At 47.0% G+C, this 15248-nt stretch overlaps 1 protein-coding gene across 1 annotated transcript in view; it reads left to right on the plus strand.

The window, feature by feature from the left end:
- adamts18 (ADAM metallopeptidase with thrombospondin type 1 motif, 18) overlaps positions 1–15248 on the plus strand; it is a 297899-nt gene that overhangs the window by 107821 nt on the left and 174830 nt on the right. The window contains exons 6-8 of the mRNA XM_070897035.1: positions 5295–5378; positions 6959–7118; positions 13908–14013. Of these exons, the coding sequence (XP_070753136.1) occupies positions 5295–5378; positions 6959–7118; positions 13908–14013 (350 nt within the window). The remainder of the gene's footprint in view (positions 1–5294; positions 5379–6958; positions 7119–13907; positions 14014–15248) is intronic.

A 15248-nucleotide genomic window follows, 5' to 3' on the forward strand; every position in this document is an offset into this window, starting at 1 on the left:
CATCCTCAAAAGAATTCCAGCAAATTTGTCAAACATGATTTCCCTTTCATAAAACCATGCTGACTCTGCTTGATTGAATTATGCTTTTTCTAATGTCCCGCTACTGCTTCCTTAATAATGGACTCCAGTATTTTCCCAACGACAGATGTTAGGCTAACTGGTCTATAGTTTCCTGCTTTTTGCCTGCCTCCTTTTTTAAATAGGGGCGTTACATTTGCAGTTTTCCAATCCGCTGGGACCTCCCCAGAATCCAGAGAATTTTGGTAGATTACAACCAATGCATCCACTATCTCCGCAGCCACTTCTTTTAAGACTGTAGGATATAAGCCATCAGATCCAGGGGACTTGTCTGCCTTTAGTCCCATTATTTTACCGAGTACTACTTCTTTAGTGATAGTGATTGTATTAAGTTCCTCCCTCCCTACAGCCCCTTGATTATCCACTATTGGAATGTCTTAAATGTCTTCTACCGTGAAGACCACTACAAAATATTTATTCAGCGTCTCTGCCATTTTCCTGTTCTCCATTATTAATTCCCCAGTCTCATCCTGTAGTGGACCAACATTTACTTTAGCCACTCTTTTCCTTTTTGTGTACCTGTAGAAACTCTGACTACCTGTTTTTATATTTCGTGCTAGTTTACTTTCATAATTTATCTTCCCTCTCTTTAATTTTTTTAATCGTTCTTTGCTGGCTTTTAAAAGTTTCCCAATATTCTGGCCTCCCACTAGTATCGGCCACATTGTATGCCCTTGTTTCAGTTTGATAGCATGCCTTATTTCCTTAGTTAGCCACGGATGGTTATCCCTTCTCTTACAGTCTTTCCTTCTCATTAGGATATATTTTTGTTGCGAGTTATGAAATATCTTCTTATATGTCTGCCAGTGCTCATCAACCGTTCCATACTTTAATCTATTTTTCCAGTCCACTTTAGCCAACTCTGTCTTCATACCTTTGTAGTCTTCTTTATTTAAGCTTAGGACCCTGGTTTGAGATCCAACTTTCTCACCCTCCAACTGAATTTGAAATTCAACCACGTTATGGTCACTTATTCCTAGAGGATCCTTTACTAGGAGATCATTTATTAATCCGGTCTCATTACACAGTACCAGATCTAAGATAGCCTGCTCCCTGATTAGTTCCGCAACATACTGTTCAAGGAAACTATCCTACATCCACTCTATGAACTCTTTCTCAAGGCTACCCTGCCAATTTGCTTTGTCCAATCAATGTGAAGGTTAAAATCACCCATGATTATTGCCGTTCTTTTTTTACAAGCCTACATTATTTCTTGATTTATACTCCGTCCAACAGTATAGGGGGCCTATAGACTACACCCACCAGCGACTTTTTCCCCTTATTATTCCTTATCTCCACCCAAACTAATTCTTGATCTTCTGAGCCAGTATCGTTTCTCACTAACGCACTAATCTCATTCTTTATTAACAGTGCTGCCCCACCCCCTTTTCCTTTCTGTCCGCCCTTCCGAATTGTCAAAAATCCCTGAATATTTAGTTCACAGCCTTGGTCACCTTGTAACCACGTCTCTAATAGCTATCAGATCATATCCATTTGTATCTATTTGTGCCGTCAACTCATCTATTTTGTAACGAATGCTACGTGCATTCAGATAAAGAACTTTAAACTTAGTTTTTTTGCCACTTTTCCCTGCTTTGACCCCACTTTCTGATTCACTGTTATGTTTATACATTCTGTCCCTTCCTGGCACACTCTGGTTTTCATTTCCCCCAGTGCTACCCTGCTCTATTGCTTTCTCCTTATTCTTTGACTTTTTTAATTTTTGCTCACCTGAATCCTCTTCCTATGCTAATTAGTTTAAAGCCCTAGTGATTCGATTCACCAGGACCCTAGTCCCAGCACGCTCTCAGTGGAGTCCGTCCCAATGGAACAGCTCCCTCTTACTCCAGTACTGGTGCCAGTGGCCCACGAACCAAAACCCATTTGTCTCACACCAGTCTTTGAGCCACATGTTTAACTCTCTGATCTTATTTACCCTATGCAAATTTCCTCATGGCTCAGGTAGTAATCCAGAGATTATTATCTTTGTGGTTCTGCTTTTTAATTTGGCCTCTAGTTCCTCATACTCCCTCAGCAGCACCTCTTTCTTTGAGCTATCTATGACCACGAGAACTGGCTTGTTCCCCTTCCGCTCCAAGTTCCTCTCCAGAAGGGAGTGTCGCTCCTTAACTTGTTGTCGGGGGCCGCACTCCCAACCAACTACTTGCTCGAGGGAGTCTGTGGTTTCAGAGTAATAATGGGGTGTGGCTCTGCAGTTCCTCCTGATTACAGTCGTGTTGCTGTGGCCAGTTCCCAACTTGAGATCAGACCCTCGGCCACTGGAAGAAATGTGGGGAAAACTGACAGATCAGTCGTTGCGTTGAACAGTTCTGTTTTCTGAAGGCCCCTTTCACTGACACCTCTGTTGGCGGAGGACAGGAGGAGAGGAACAGCATTGATTTCTGGTTCAAGGTCAATATGTCACAGTCCAGCCGGCAATGAATGGAGGTACACCAAGCTGAGGTCGCACCTGAAGAGGAGAGGATGGGACACAAGTTGTCGCTGGTATAGAGCCAGATGTAGATCGGCATGGCTTACGAGGCAATAACATATTGAAGGCTTCAGACGGCATTTGAGTGTTTTATTGCCAAGACCTACAGCATCCTTGAAACAACCTACTTGGAGTGTGCAGAGGGCACACTACTGTGAGAGCACTGTTGGGGGGCATTCCAAATGGCTTCAGAGTCCCTGGGTCAAGGAGGGTTACGATCCTGCTCCTGATCGCTATCCATTGAAACATCCAGCCAAAGTTCGGAGCATGGTGCTCTCTCCTGGGGCTGAGGCTCATCTCTCGGGCTGGTCTGAAGTTGTAAATTCGGGCGAATTGAATGGAGTTGCTCTGAGAGCTCCCACCAACTCCTCCAACAGCGACTCCTCTGGCGGGGGGAGCCCAGGACAGGGAGGCATAACCTTAAAATTAGAGCTCGGCTGTGCAGGGGTGATTCGTCACAGAGGGTAGCGGAAATCTGGAGCTCTCTCTCTCTCCATAAAGCTGCTGAGGTTGAAGGGGATCAATTGAAGATTTCAAAACCGAGATTGATAGATTTTTGTTAGGCAAGGGTTACAAAGTGATATGGAACCAAGGCGGGTCATCAGCATACGCAGTCCCTCGGAGTCGAGGAAGACTTGCTTCCACTACTAAAGTGAGTTCTTTGGTGGCTGAACAGTCCAACACGAAAGCCACAGACCATGTCACAGGTGGGACAAACATTCGTCGAGGGAAAGGGGGTCGGGTGGGACTGATTTGCCGCACGCTCCTTGCGCTGCCTGCGCTGAACTTTCATGCTCGCAGCGTTGAGATTCAAAGAGCTCAACGCCCTGCCGGATGCACTTTCTCCACCTAGGGCGATCTTCGGCCAGGGACTCCAGGTGTCATTGGTGATGTTGCACTTCACCAGGGAGGCTTTGAGGGTGTCCTTGTAACGTTTCTGTCATGTATTCAACCAGTATTGTAACCCATGTATAATCTGACCTAAGTTGTACACTGTGAGAACAATGACCACTCGGTGGGAGACACTCCTAACCTGGACCTTCAGGTATAAAAGGGGAAGCTCCACCCATCTTCATCATTTGAAGGCTAAGGAATAAAGGTCAGGTCACAGACTGACCTTCTCTCAAGCATGGGCCTCGTGTGCATTTATACTGTGCAGTAAGGACGTATCAGTTTCCGCTGCCCACCAAGGTGGGTAGATGGAGTTGAGATACAGATCAGCCTGGATCTAATTGAATGGTGGAACAGGCTCGAGGGGCTGAATGGCCTCCTCCTGTTCCTGTGACTTCACTGGAGGGGCATGGAGGCAAAGCAATCCACCCGGGTTGCCCATTGGGTGAGGAAATTTAAAAATAGTGGCAAATATGTTTACAATGATTATATATTCTGTATGGAGACATGGAATGGGGGAATTACATAAGAAAACATTCCTCTCCTTTAAGTTGTAAAATTTAAAAGTGTCAAAATATTTTCCCTCCAGAGTGTCTATAATAAGCGGAATATTGCTGCCAGCAATGTCGCATTGAGATTTATTTAACCTGTGAGGGACAGCCCATAATTGCTTCATTGGATCTTCCACAGGTGTGAAGCAGCTGTTGTTGTTTTAGTGAGGCATGGAGACAATTGATACAACTCATCAGCAAAGACTGAATAGGCTGGGCCTCTATTCTATAGAAAAGAGGAGACAGAGAGAGGGGACCTGATAGAGATCTTTAACATTATGAAGGGGTTTAATCGGGGTAGGTGTAGAGATGTTTCCACTTGTGGGGGGGTGGGGAGGTGGGGGGGGAGGGGAAGCTGTTCAAAACTAGGCGCCAGAAACGATTTTACCTCAAACTTTTATTTTCCGTGCGTGGTCCCTTTAACTGGCTGCGCGGCTCATTCACATTTTTGCGCGTGCTGCGCGATTTCTTCCATGTAAAATCCGGTGAGCGACTGCGCGGGACCTCCAGACCACCGCGCGGCCACGCTGCTTAGCGGGGATGTTGTCCCTAAATACAAAGCAGTCACTTGTAAATCCAATAAGCAATTCAGCGGACACTTCTTTACTCAAAGAATGGTGAGAATGTGGAACTCTCTACTACATGGAGTGGTTGAGGTGAATAGCGGAGATGTATTTAAGGGGAAGCTAGGTGAGAACATGAGGGAGAAAAGAATATAAAGGTAAAGGAAGAGAAACTTGCATTTATATAGCACCTTTCATGACCACCATACATCTCAAAGCGCTTTACAGCCAATTAAGTACTTTTGGCTTGTAATCACTGTTGTAATGTAGGAAATGTGGCAGCAAGCTCCCACAAACAGCAATGTGATAATGAGCAGTTATTAGCTTTTGTTATGTTGATTGAAGGATATTGGACAGGATAAGTCCCCTGCTCTTCTTCGAAATAGTGCTTTGGGATCTTTTAGATCCACCTGAGAGAGCTGGCGGGACCTCGGTTTAACATCTCATCTGAACGACGGCACCTCCGACAGGGCAGCGCTCCCTCAGCATCACACTGGGAGTGTCAACCTAGATTTGTATGCTCAAGTTCCTGGAGTGGGACTTGAACCCACAACCTTCTGACTCAGAGACAAGTGTGCTACCCACTGAGCCACAGCTGACGGTAAAGAGAGGTGGGAGGAGGCTGATGTGGAGCATGGTCTGGTTGGACCAAATGGCATGTTTCTGTGCTGTAATTTCTCTGTAATTCCAGGCAGTGACGCACTGACTTCTTCCCAACAGGTTTCCAGTCTTTTCAAAGATGGCACCATAGGAAGTGACATCAAGATTGTGGTTGTGAGCCTGTTACTCCTGGAGCAGAATCCAGTAGGTTGTTTTCATGTTCCTAGCTTCTGATTTAGACTTGAAGGGGTATCGCTAAACCAGACGCTAGCTATATGTTTGAGATGATGACCAACTCTATAGGGGGAAGGAACGGACTCCAAAGGAGGTCAACCAAAAATTCTGATTTTTTTACTTCAAACAGAAAATGGGGAATGTATAACAAAAGAAAGAACTTTACTTATGTGGCACCTTTCATGACCATAGTTTGTCCCAAACCACCTCAGAACCATCGAAATATTTTTGAAGTCCAGTGATTGTTTCGGTGATATTGGTTGAGGGATAATTATTGTCCAGGACACTGGGGAGAACTCCTGCTGCTTTTCTTCAAAAAGTGTCATGGGATCTTCAACATCCATCGGAGAGGGCAAAAGGGCCTGTGTTTAATGTCCCATCCAAAGGACAGCACCTCCGACAGTGCGGGTTACAGGCTCCATTCTCTGAAGTGGGACTTGTACTCACGACCTGTCTGACTCTGAACATGAGACTGCTATCAACTGAGCCACAGCTGGCACTGCAACAGAATGCCCGGGGAGGCAGCCAGTTATGGACAACTTGGTAGGGAAGTGGCTAGATATTTGCCTGAGAAGGTTTCTTGAGGGGTACGAGAGATGGAGAATGGGATGGGAGGTTTAGACGTCTGGGACAAGCTAAGTGGACCCCATTTATCCTTTGTAGTCTCTTACATAAGAACATAATGTAAGAACATAAGTATTAGGAGCAGGATTAGGCCATTCGGCCTCTTGGGCCTGCTCCGCCATTCAATGAGATCATACCTGATCTTCTACCTCAACTCCACTTGCCTGCACTGTCCCCATATCCCTTGATTCCCTTAATATCCAAAAAATCTATTGACCTTAGCCTTGAATATACTCAAAGACTGAGCTTCCACAGCCCTCTGGGGTAGAGAATTCCAAAGATTCATCACCCTCTGACTGAAGAAGTTTCTCCTCATCTCAGTCCTAAATAGCCGACCCCATATTCTGAGACTGTGACCCCTGGTTCTAGACTCCCCAGCCCGGGGGAAACATCCTTCCGACCCTGTCAAGCTCTGTAAGAATTTTGTACGTTTCAATGAGATCACCTCTCATTCTTCTAAACTTTAGAGAACTTAGGCCTGGTCTACTCAATCTCTCCTCATAGGACAATCCCCCTATCCCAGGAATCAGTTTGATGTTGCATGTCCCTGGGGGTAGAGAGAGGAAAGAACCAGTGGAGATTTGTGCTTCTGATTACTAACTCGTGTCCTTTGCCAAAATATGTGTGTGTGTGTGTGTGTGTGATTTGTGATGTCCTCCCTTGGGTCAAGTACTCCCTCGGTACTCATTGTGTGGGCTCAGGTATGAAGATTGGCCACTTGGGCGACGTGCCTGAAGGCCTTCAGGAGAGGAGGGAAATAATTGGACAAGGCTGCCAAAGCATGCTCACCTCATTGTTCTCTTCAGCCAATTATAAGGCAGATTACCTTTGGTGTTGGGTGGGACTGTAACAATAATTAACGCTCGTCGCAGTTGCAGAACTAATTGTGAAGAAAAAAATTGGGTTGTGTTGGTTTCTTCTTCCAGCCTGGGTTAGTGATCAACCACCACGCGGACCAATCGTTGAACAGCTTCTGCCAGTGGCAGTCTGGGCTGATGGGAAAGAACGGCAGGCGTCACGATCACGCTGTGTTGCTTACCGGATTGGACATTTGCTCCTGGAAGAACGAGCCATGTGACACCTTGGGTAAGCGAGCGATGCTACAACTACAAATTGCATTTATAGAGCACCTTTAGCATCCCAAGGCGTTTCACAGGAGCGTTATCAAAAAAAAAAAAATCTGACACCGAGCCACAAGGAGATATTGGGGCAAATGACCAATATCTTGTTCAAAGAGGTAGGTTTTAAAGAGTGTCTTAAATGAGGGAAGAGAGGCAAGAGAGGTTTAGGGAGGGAATTCCAGAGTTTAGGGCCGAGGCAACAGAAGTCATGGCCTCCGATGGTTGAGCGATTATAATTAGTTATGCTCGAGAGGGCAGGATTAGAGGAGTGCAGATAACACTGCGGAGAGTGTTGCGTTTGAGCCCCCTGAAGTCTTGGAGGGTAGCTGGTGTTGGACCAGAATCCCCGAGCTTCGGGCCGAGCTCATTGCTCTTTGCCACGGTGAGAGGACGGGGTTCCACAATTGACCTGGGGCAGTGAGGGTTGCGCAGGGTGAGGATAGCATCACTGCTCCGATTGTGGAGTGAATTGCCCACAATGTGGAGCATATGTTACTGGACTAATAATCCTGAGAACGAGAGTTCAAATCTGACTCTGGCAGTTTGGGAATTTGAATTTTGTTTGAAAAGCAAATCTGGGATAAAAAAGCTGGTATCAGTTTAGAAAAAAAATGTAACTCTGAAACTATCGGATTGTAATTGGCTCACTAATGTCCTTTAGGGAAGGAAACCTGCCATCCTTACCCGGTCTGGCCTATACGTGACTCCAGACGCAGAACTCCACTGTAGCAGTTCAAGAAGAAGGTCCTCCACCATCTTCTACGGGCAACTAGGGATGGTCAATAGATGTCGACCTTGCCAAGAATGAAAAATATATATAAAAAAGACATTCTATCCTTAAAACGCAGACCTCAAAAATGAGGATTCGGTCTCTTTACCCTCCTGTACACTGGGATATTTCTACTGCGCTTCAGTGACCAGGAATGAACATAGCACTCAAGTTCCGCAATGGGGCTCTTTCACTTGCTCTCTGGGACTTGGGATAACCCCCCTCTGAATGCTTTTCCCTTTTGCTGGTGAGCGAGATGAGGAGAGGGGCTGAGCAGAATCCCTCCTGTCAATGTTCTACAGTCAGGGAGGCCATGAGCGAAGGCCGAGAAGAATCTGGAACAGCAAGTGTGGTGAGCGAGACAGAGGAAGGGAAGGGAGGCCATATTACAAATAAAACGATATGAGTCATCATCATCAGAGGCAGTCCCTCGAATCGAGGATGACTTGCTTCCACGTCAAAAAGTTCACAGATGTTTCAATGAAGGACCTAATATTCCAGATCCCGAACTACATCCTGAAGGGTGGAAGATGCCCGTGCGTGGATATTTTTAACGTGGGGTGGCCCTTGCACACCAGTCACCACACGGGCTTGACAGAGCGAGGTCTTGGTCCAGTAGCAAGGATTACCCAAGACGAGTGGAGACCAGCTCTGCTGCACGGACCTAGTGCGTGCACATATCGCACAGTGTGGGCTGGCCCGTGCTGCCCCTGGGCCCTCGCCTCTTCTAGGCCCCAAACTCAAGCCTCTCCTGGACCCCGATCACATCCCTCTACAGGCTCTCGCCGTTTCTTCGCCCCGACCTCGCCGCTCCTGCTAACATAGAAACACAGAAACATAGAAAATAGGTGCAGGACTAGGCCATTCAGCCCTTCGAGCCTGCACCGCCATTCAATGAGTTCATGGCTGAACATGTAACTTCAATACCCCATTCCTGCTTTCTCGCCATACCCCTTGATCCACCTAGTAGTAAGGACCACATCTAACTCCTTTTTGAATATATTTAGTGAATTGGCCTCAACTACTTTCTGTGGTAGAGAATTCCACAGGTTCATCACTCTCTGGGTGAAGATGTTTCTCCTCATCTCGGTCCTAAATGGCTTACCCCTTATCCTTAGACTGTGACCCCTGGTTCTGGACTTCCCCAACATCGGGAACATTCTTCCTGCATCTAACCTGTCTAAACCCATCAGAATTTTAAACGTTTCCATGAAATCCCCTCTCATTCTTCTGAACTCCAGTGAATACAAGTTCAGTTGATCCAGTCTTTCTTGATAGGTCAGTCCCGCCATCCCGGGAATCAGTCTGGTGAACTTTCGCTGCACTCCCTTAATAGCAAGAATGTCCTTCCTCAAGTTAGGACACCAAAACTGTACACAATACTCCAGGTGTGGCCTCACCAAGGCCCTGTACAACTGTAGTAACACCTCCTTGCCCCTGTTCTCAAATCCCCTCGCTATGAAGGCCAACATGCCATTTGCTTTCTTAACCGCCTGCTGTACCTGCATGTCGACCTTCAATGACTGATGTACCATGACACCCAGGTCTTGTTGCACCTCCCCTTTTCCTAATCTGTCACCATTCAGATAAAAGTCTGTCTCTCTGTTTTTACCACCAAAGTGGATAACCTCACATTTATCCACATTATACTTCATCTGCCATGCATTTGCCCACTCACCTAACCTATCCAAGTCACTCTGCAGCCTCATAGCATCCTCCTCGCAGCTCACACTGCCACCCAACTTCGTGTCATCCGCAAATTTGGAGATACTACATTTAATCCCCTCGTCTAAATGATTAATGTATAATGTAAACAGCTGGGGCCCCAGCACATAACCTTGTGGTACCCCACTAGTCACTGCCTGCCATTCTGAAAAGTACCCATTTACTCCTACTCTTTGCTTCCTGTCTGCCAACCAGTTCTCAATCCACGTCAGCACACTACCCCCAATCCCATGTGCTTTAACTTTGCACATTAATCTCTTGTGTGGGACCTTGTCGAAAGCCTTCTGAAAGTTCAAATACACCACATCAACTGGTTCTCCCTTGTCCACTCTACTGGAAGCATCCTCAAAAAATTCCAGAAGATTTGTCAAGCATGATTTCCCTTTCACAAATCCATGCTGACTTGGACCTATCATGTCACCTCTTTCCAAATGCGCTGCTATGATATCCTTAATATTTGATTTCATCATTTTACCCACTACCGATGTCAGGCTGACCGGTCTATAATTCCCTGTTTTCTCTCTCCCTCCTTTTTTAAAAAGTGGGGTTACATTGGCTACCCTCCACTCCATAGGAACTGATCCAGAGTCAATGGAATGTTGGAAAATGACTGTCAATGCATCCGCTATTTCCAAGGCCACCTCCTTAAGTACTCTGGGATGTAGTCCATCAGGCCCTGGGGATTTATCGGCCTTCAATCCCATCAATTTCCCCAACACAATTTCCCGACTAATAAGGATTTCCCTTAGTTCCTCCTCCTTACTAGACCCTCTGACCCCTTTTATATCCGGAAGGTTGTTTGTGTCCTCCTTAGTGAATACCGAACCAAAGTACTTGTTCAATTGGTCTGCCATTTCTTTGTTCCCCGTTATGACTTCCCCTGATTCTGACTGCAGAGGACCTGCTGTATCTGCCCATGCTCCAATCAGCGATCTCGATCTTGGTGAGGTCCCTCTTCACTGCCGTTGCTCTCCTGCTTCCTGGAGTGGTATGCCGCCACACTGCTCCTTGCACTCCCCGGCCTGCTCCGATGGTGCTCGCAGTTCGGGGGCCGCTCAGCCTGCTGGGCTAGGCCACCACACTGCTCCTTCCGAGTAACCTGATCTTATGTGGCTTGTCCGTTTGGCTGTAGCTTTTGAATTAGAAATATGGGGTGGTGGGGGTAGAATATATGACATTTTTCAACAAGTCACAGCAGGAAGATGTAATGGATGAGTCTAAAGGGTGAGTGGATAATGGCCTAGAAATTGGGCCGCGACTATTTTTGAGCACGCGGTGGGGGTGGTTTGCGCCCCTCTCCCCTCCCCCGCCCCAGTGGTGAACTCTCTTCTGCAAATGGCAACTGATGCTAGATCAATTGTTAATCTTAAATCTGAGCTTGATAGCTTTTTGTTAACCAATGATATTAAAGGATATGGGACAAAGGCGGGGATATGGGGTTAGCTCAGAGATCAGCTATGATCTCATTGAAGGGCGGAACAGACTCGAGGCGCTGAATGACTCATCCTCTTTCTCGGCCCAAGGCTCTCCAAGTATTGGGGCTGGGAGCTGAGCACAATGTTTTCCCAGTGATGCATGATGAGTCCGCCTGTGGAGAGGACTCCCCAGTTTGGGCTGCTAGTGTGGCAGCTTCAGTGCAGTGTGGAGGGATTGCCTCGCCACCTGGGGGAGCGCTGTCTCTCGGGTGAGGCGTTCAACCCATCGGGGGGCTGTAAAAGATCCCATGGCACGACTTGAAGATGAGCAATGAGTTCTCCCGGTGTCTCGGCCAGCATTCCTCCCAATCAACGCCAGCAAAGATCAACAGCTTCATTGGCCACTCATCCTCTTTGCTGTTTCTGTGACCTTGATGTTCAACAATTGGCTCCTCTGTCTGCCGACATAGCAGTGACTGCACTTCAAAAATATCTCGTCATTGATGAGGCTTGGACTAATAACTCGGCGATGTGAGTTCAAATCCCGCCACGGCATTTGGTGAATTTAAATTCAGTTTATTAAATAAATCTGGAATTATAAAGCTGGTATCAGTAACACTGACTATAAAACTACTGGATTGTCGGGAAAACCCAACTGGTTCAGTAATGTCCTTTAGGGAAGGAAATCTGCTGTCCTTACCCGGTCTGACCTATATGTGACTGCAGTCCCACAGCAATGTGGTTGACTCTTAGCTGCCCTCTGAAATGTCCCAGCGAATCACTCAGTTGTACCAAACCGCTACAACAAAGTCAGCACTGTGGGAGTACCTTCATCACACGGACTGCTGTGGTTCAAGAAGGCGGCTCAACACCACCTTCTCGAGGGCAATTAGGGATGGGCAATAAACGCCGGCCTTGCCAGCGATGCCCACATCCCGTGAACAAATAAAAAGAAATGCAAGTTTGTTCATTCTATATTCTGTTATACAATTAAAATCAACACAGAATTAAATGCCAGTGTGATTGTTACTGCATGTGAGAAATAGAGTGACTTCTTACTTTCTGGTTACAATATGTTTAGCTGAGGAATAAATCTCAGTCCTTTATAGTCTTAATAGAAGGCTTCCAGTACTGCTGTGAATCTGGCCAAACCTGGACTCTCGCCTTCTTGGAGTCTTCATTGAGGAAAGAGTGAGGAAATTTCACATGCTGGAAGGCAGCGAAAAAGAGCGGCTTTCATGTCCTGAGGATGTCACAAAGTGCTACACAGCCGTAGGGGTACTTGGGCGGTTTTAACCCTGCTCGTTCAGCAGAAATCTGGCGGGTGGGCAGTTAAAATCGCCCTGTCTGTCCAAAAGCCGTCATGATTGCAACATTTACAATTAGAATCCGCTCTCCTGAGCAAGCAGCAAGGACACCTGCCCGGAGCCAACGGTGTCCTTCTTTACATGTTGCAGGTTGTGGCCCGATGACATCATTGAGACCCGACTGTCATTTTACCTCGGGCTTGAGCGGCGATTCCACCTGGAGTTAAAATCGGTGCCGTATCCAGAGTTGCAGTGCAAGCAGACCTGTTCGACAGTTTGCACAAGCAAGATCTCACAAGCAGCAATGAGTTAAATGACCAGTTCATCTGTTTTTCATCTAAAATCAGAAAATGCTGGAAATCTCAGCAGGCCGGGCAGCAACTGTGGGGAGGGAGCAGAGTTAACGTTTCGGCTCGATGACCCTACGTCAGAGTTCTGGCGAAGGTTCATCGACCTGAAACGTTAACTCTCTCCCCACAGATGCTGCCTGACCCGCTGAGATTTCCAGCATTTCCTGTTTTTATTCCAGATTCCCGCATCCGCAGTATTTTGCTTTTGTAATCTGTTTTTAGTGTTGGTTGAGGGACAAATGTTGACCCAGGACACCAAGGAGGACTCCCACTGCTCGTCTTTAAGTAGTGCCATGGGATCTTTGACATCCACCTGAACAGGTAGACAAGGCCTTGGTTTATTGTTTCTTCTGAAAGATGATACTTTCTGACAGTGCAGCACTCCCTCAGCACTGCACTGAGCTGTTGGCCTTGATTACTCGCTCAGGTTTATGCTGGGGCATGAACACACGACCTTCTTATTTACAGGTGAAGGAGCTACCAAATGAGCCAAGCTGGCACTTGGAAGCAGCAACACCGAACAAGGAAGAAAGAGAAAGAGTGCAAAACATAAGAAATAGGAGCAGGAGTAGGCCAGTGGCCTCTCAAGTCTGCTCCGCCATTCAATACGATCATGGCTGATCTGATCCTGGGCTCAGCTCCACTTCCCCGCCCGCTCCCCATAACTCTTGACTCTCTTATCGTTCAAAAATCTGTCTATCTCCACCTTAAATATATTCAATGACCCAGCCTCCACGGCTCCCTGGGGTAGAGAATTCCACGACTGACAACTGAAGAGCTAGACCGGGAAAAATAGGAGTGGAAAGGAAGGCATCAATGCCATTTGTTCACGACCTTCAACAGTGTAAGTTTTGGACATTTTTATATATTGGCCTGAATGAACACTCTCACAGATGAGCCTTGACGGATATTTTAGGTCAGTGATTATGAGCAGTCATCACTTGGGTTGCAAGGTGGAGCCTTTTAGAACAGCAGGGCAGTTCACGTCAGGAAGAGCGGGCGTGGAGCAAGGACATAGGAAACACCGCAGGACAGCTCCCGCCCTCCAGATAAAGCTCAGTCAGAACGTGTTGGAACTCTATCCACAACACACGCTTCAGATTGGTGGCGTGCGAAGTTTTCCCAGTGCCTGTTTTTTTTTTCGAGCCAGGGGTGGGTGATTGCTGAAACTTTGCTTTGTTTTTCTAGGTTTTGCTCCCATCAGCGGCATGTGCAACACCTACCGGAGCTGCACCATCAACGAGGACACGGGCCTTGGCCTGGCATTTACCATTGCTCATGAATCTGGACATAAGTAAGTGGTTTGAGTTCTCGTTTTGGGCCTCCCGTTCCGTTTGTTGCCCGCACATGACTCCACCAGCTCTCCCGGGCACCTCAGCCAAGTCTGCATTCTTCCTGAGTGAGACCAAATAATGGCCTCACGCAGTAACTGCTCAAAGGGCACTTTCTAGTAAAGAAAGAAAAGAAAACAGACTTACATAAACATAAGAACATAAGAAATAGGAGCAGGAGTAGGCCTTGAGCCTGCTCCGCCATTTAATACGATCATGGCTGATCCGATCATGGACTCAGCTCCACTTCCATGCCCGCTCCCCATAACCCCTTATTCCCTTATTGTTTAAGAAACTGTCTATCTCTGTCTTAAATTTATTCAATGTCCAGGTTTTCATAGCTCTCTGAGGCAGAGAACTCCACAGATTTACAACCCTCTGAGAGAAAAAATTCCTCCTCATCTCAATTTTAAATGGGCGACCCTTATTCTAAGATTATGCCCTCTAGTTCTAGTCTCCCCCATCAGTGGAAACATCCTCTCTGCATCCACCTTGTCAAGCACCCGCATAATCTTATACGTTTCGATAAGATCACCTCTCATTCTACTGAATTCCAATGAGTAGAGGCCCAACCTACTCAACCTTTCCTCATAAGTCAATCCCTTCATCTCCGGAATTTATATAGTGCCTTTCACGACCACCGGACGTCTCAAAGCACTTTACAGCCAATGAAGTACTTTATTTTTGCAGTGTAGTCACTGTTGTAACGTAGGAAACGCAGCAGCCAATTTGCACACAGCAAGCTCCCACAAACAGCAAAGTGATAATGACCAGATAATTTGTGTTTGTTATGTTGATTGTGGGATAAATATTGGCCCCAGGACACCGGGGATAACTCCCCTGCTCGTCTTCGAAATAGTGCTTTGGGATCTTTTGCGTCCACCTGAAAGGGCACACGGGGCCTCGCCTTGACGTCACACCCTTAAGACGGCACCTCCAACAGTGCAGCACTCCCTCAGCACTGCATTGGAGCGTCAGCTGAGATTGTTTGTGCTCAAGTCTCTGGAGTGGGACTTGAACCCACAACCTTCTGACTCGGAGGCGAGTGTGCCGCCCGCTGAGCCACAGCTGACCCACTGTAAAGGTCGATGGGTAGCCATTGGGGGTCGGGGGCGGGGGGCGGGGAGCGAGGGTCAGGGACCCTGGCTTATTTTCCCCTCTCCGCTCCAAAAGCACTGAGGCCACATGAAAGGTGATC

Source organism: Pristiophorus japonicus, chromosome 13 (genome assembly GCF_044704955.1).
Source record: "Pristiophorus japonicus isolate sPriJap1 chromosome 13, sPriJap1.hap1, whole genome shotgun sequence".
Taxonomy (NCBI): domain Eukaryota; kingdom Metazoa; phylum Chordata; class Chondrichthyes; family Pristiophoridae; genus Pristiophorus; species Pristiophorus japonicus.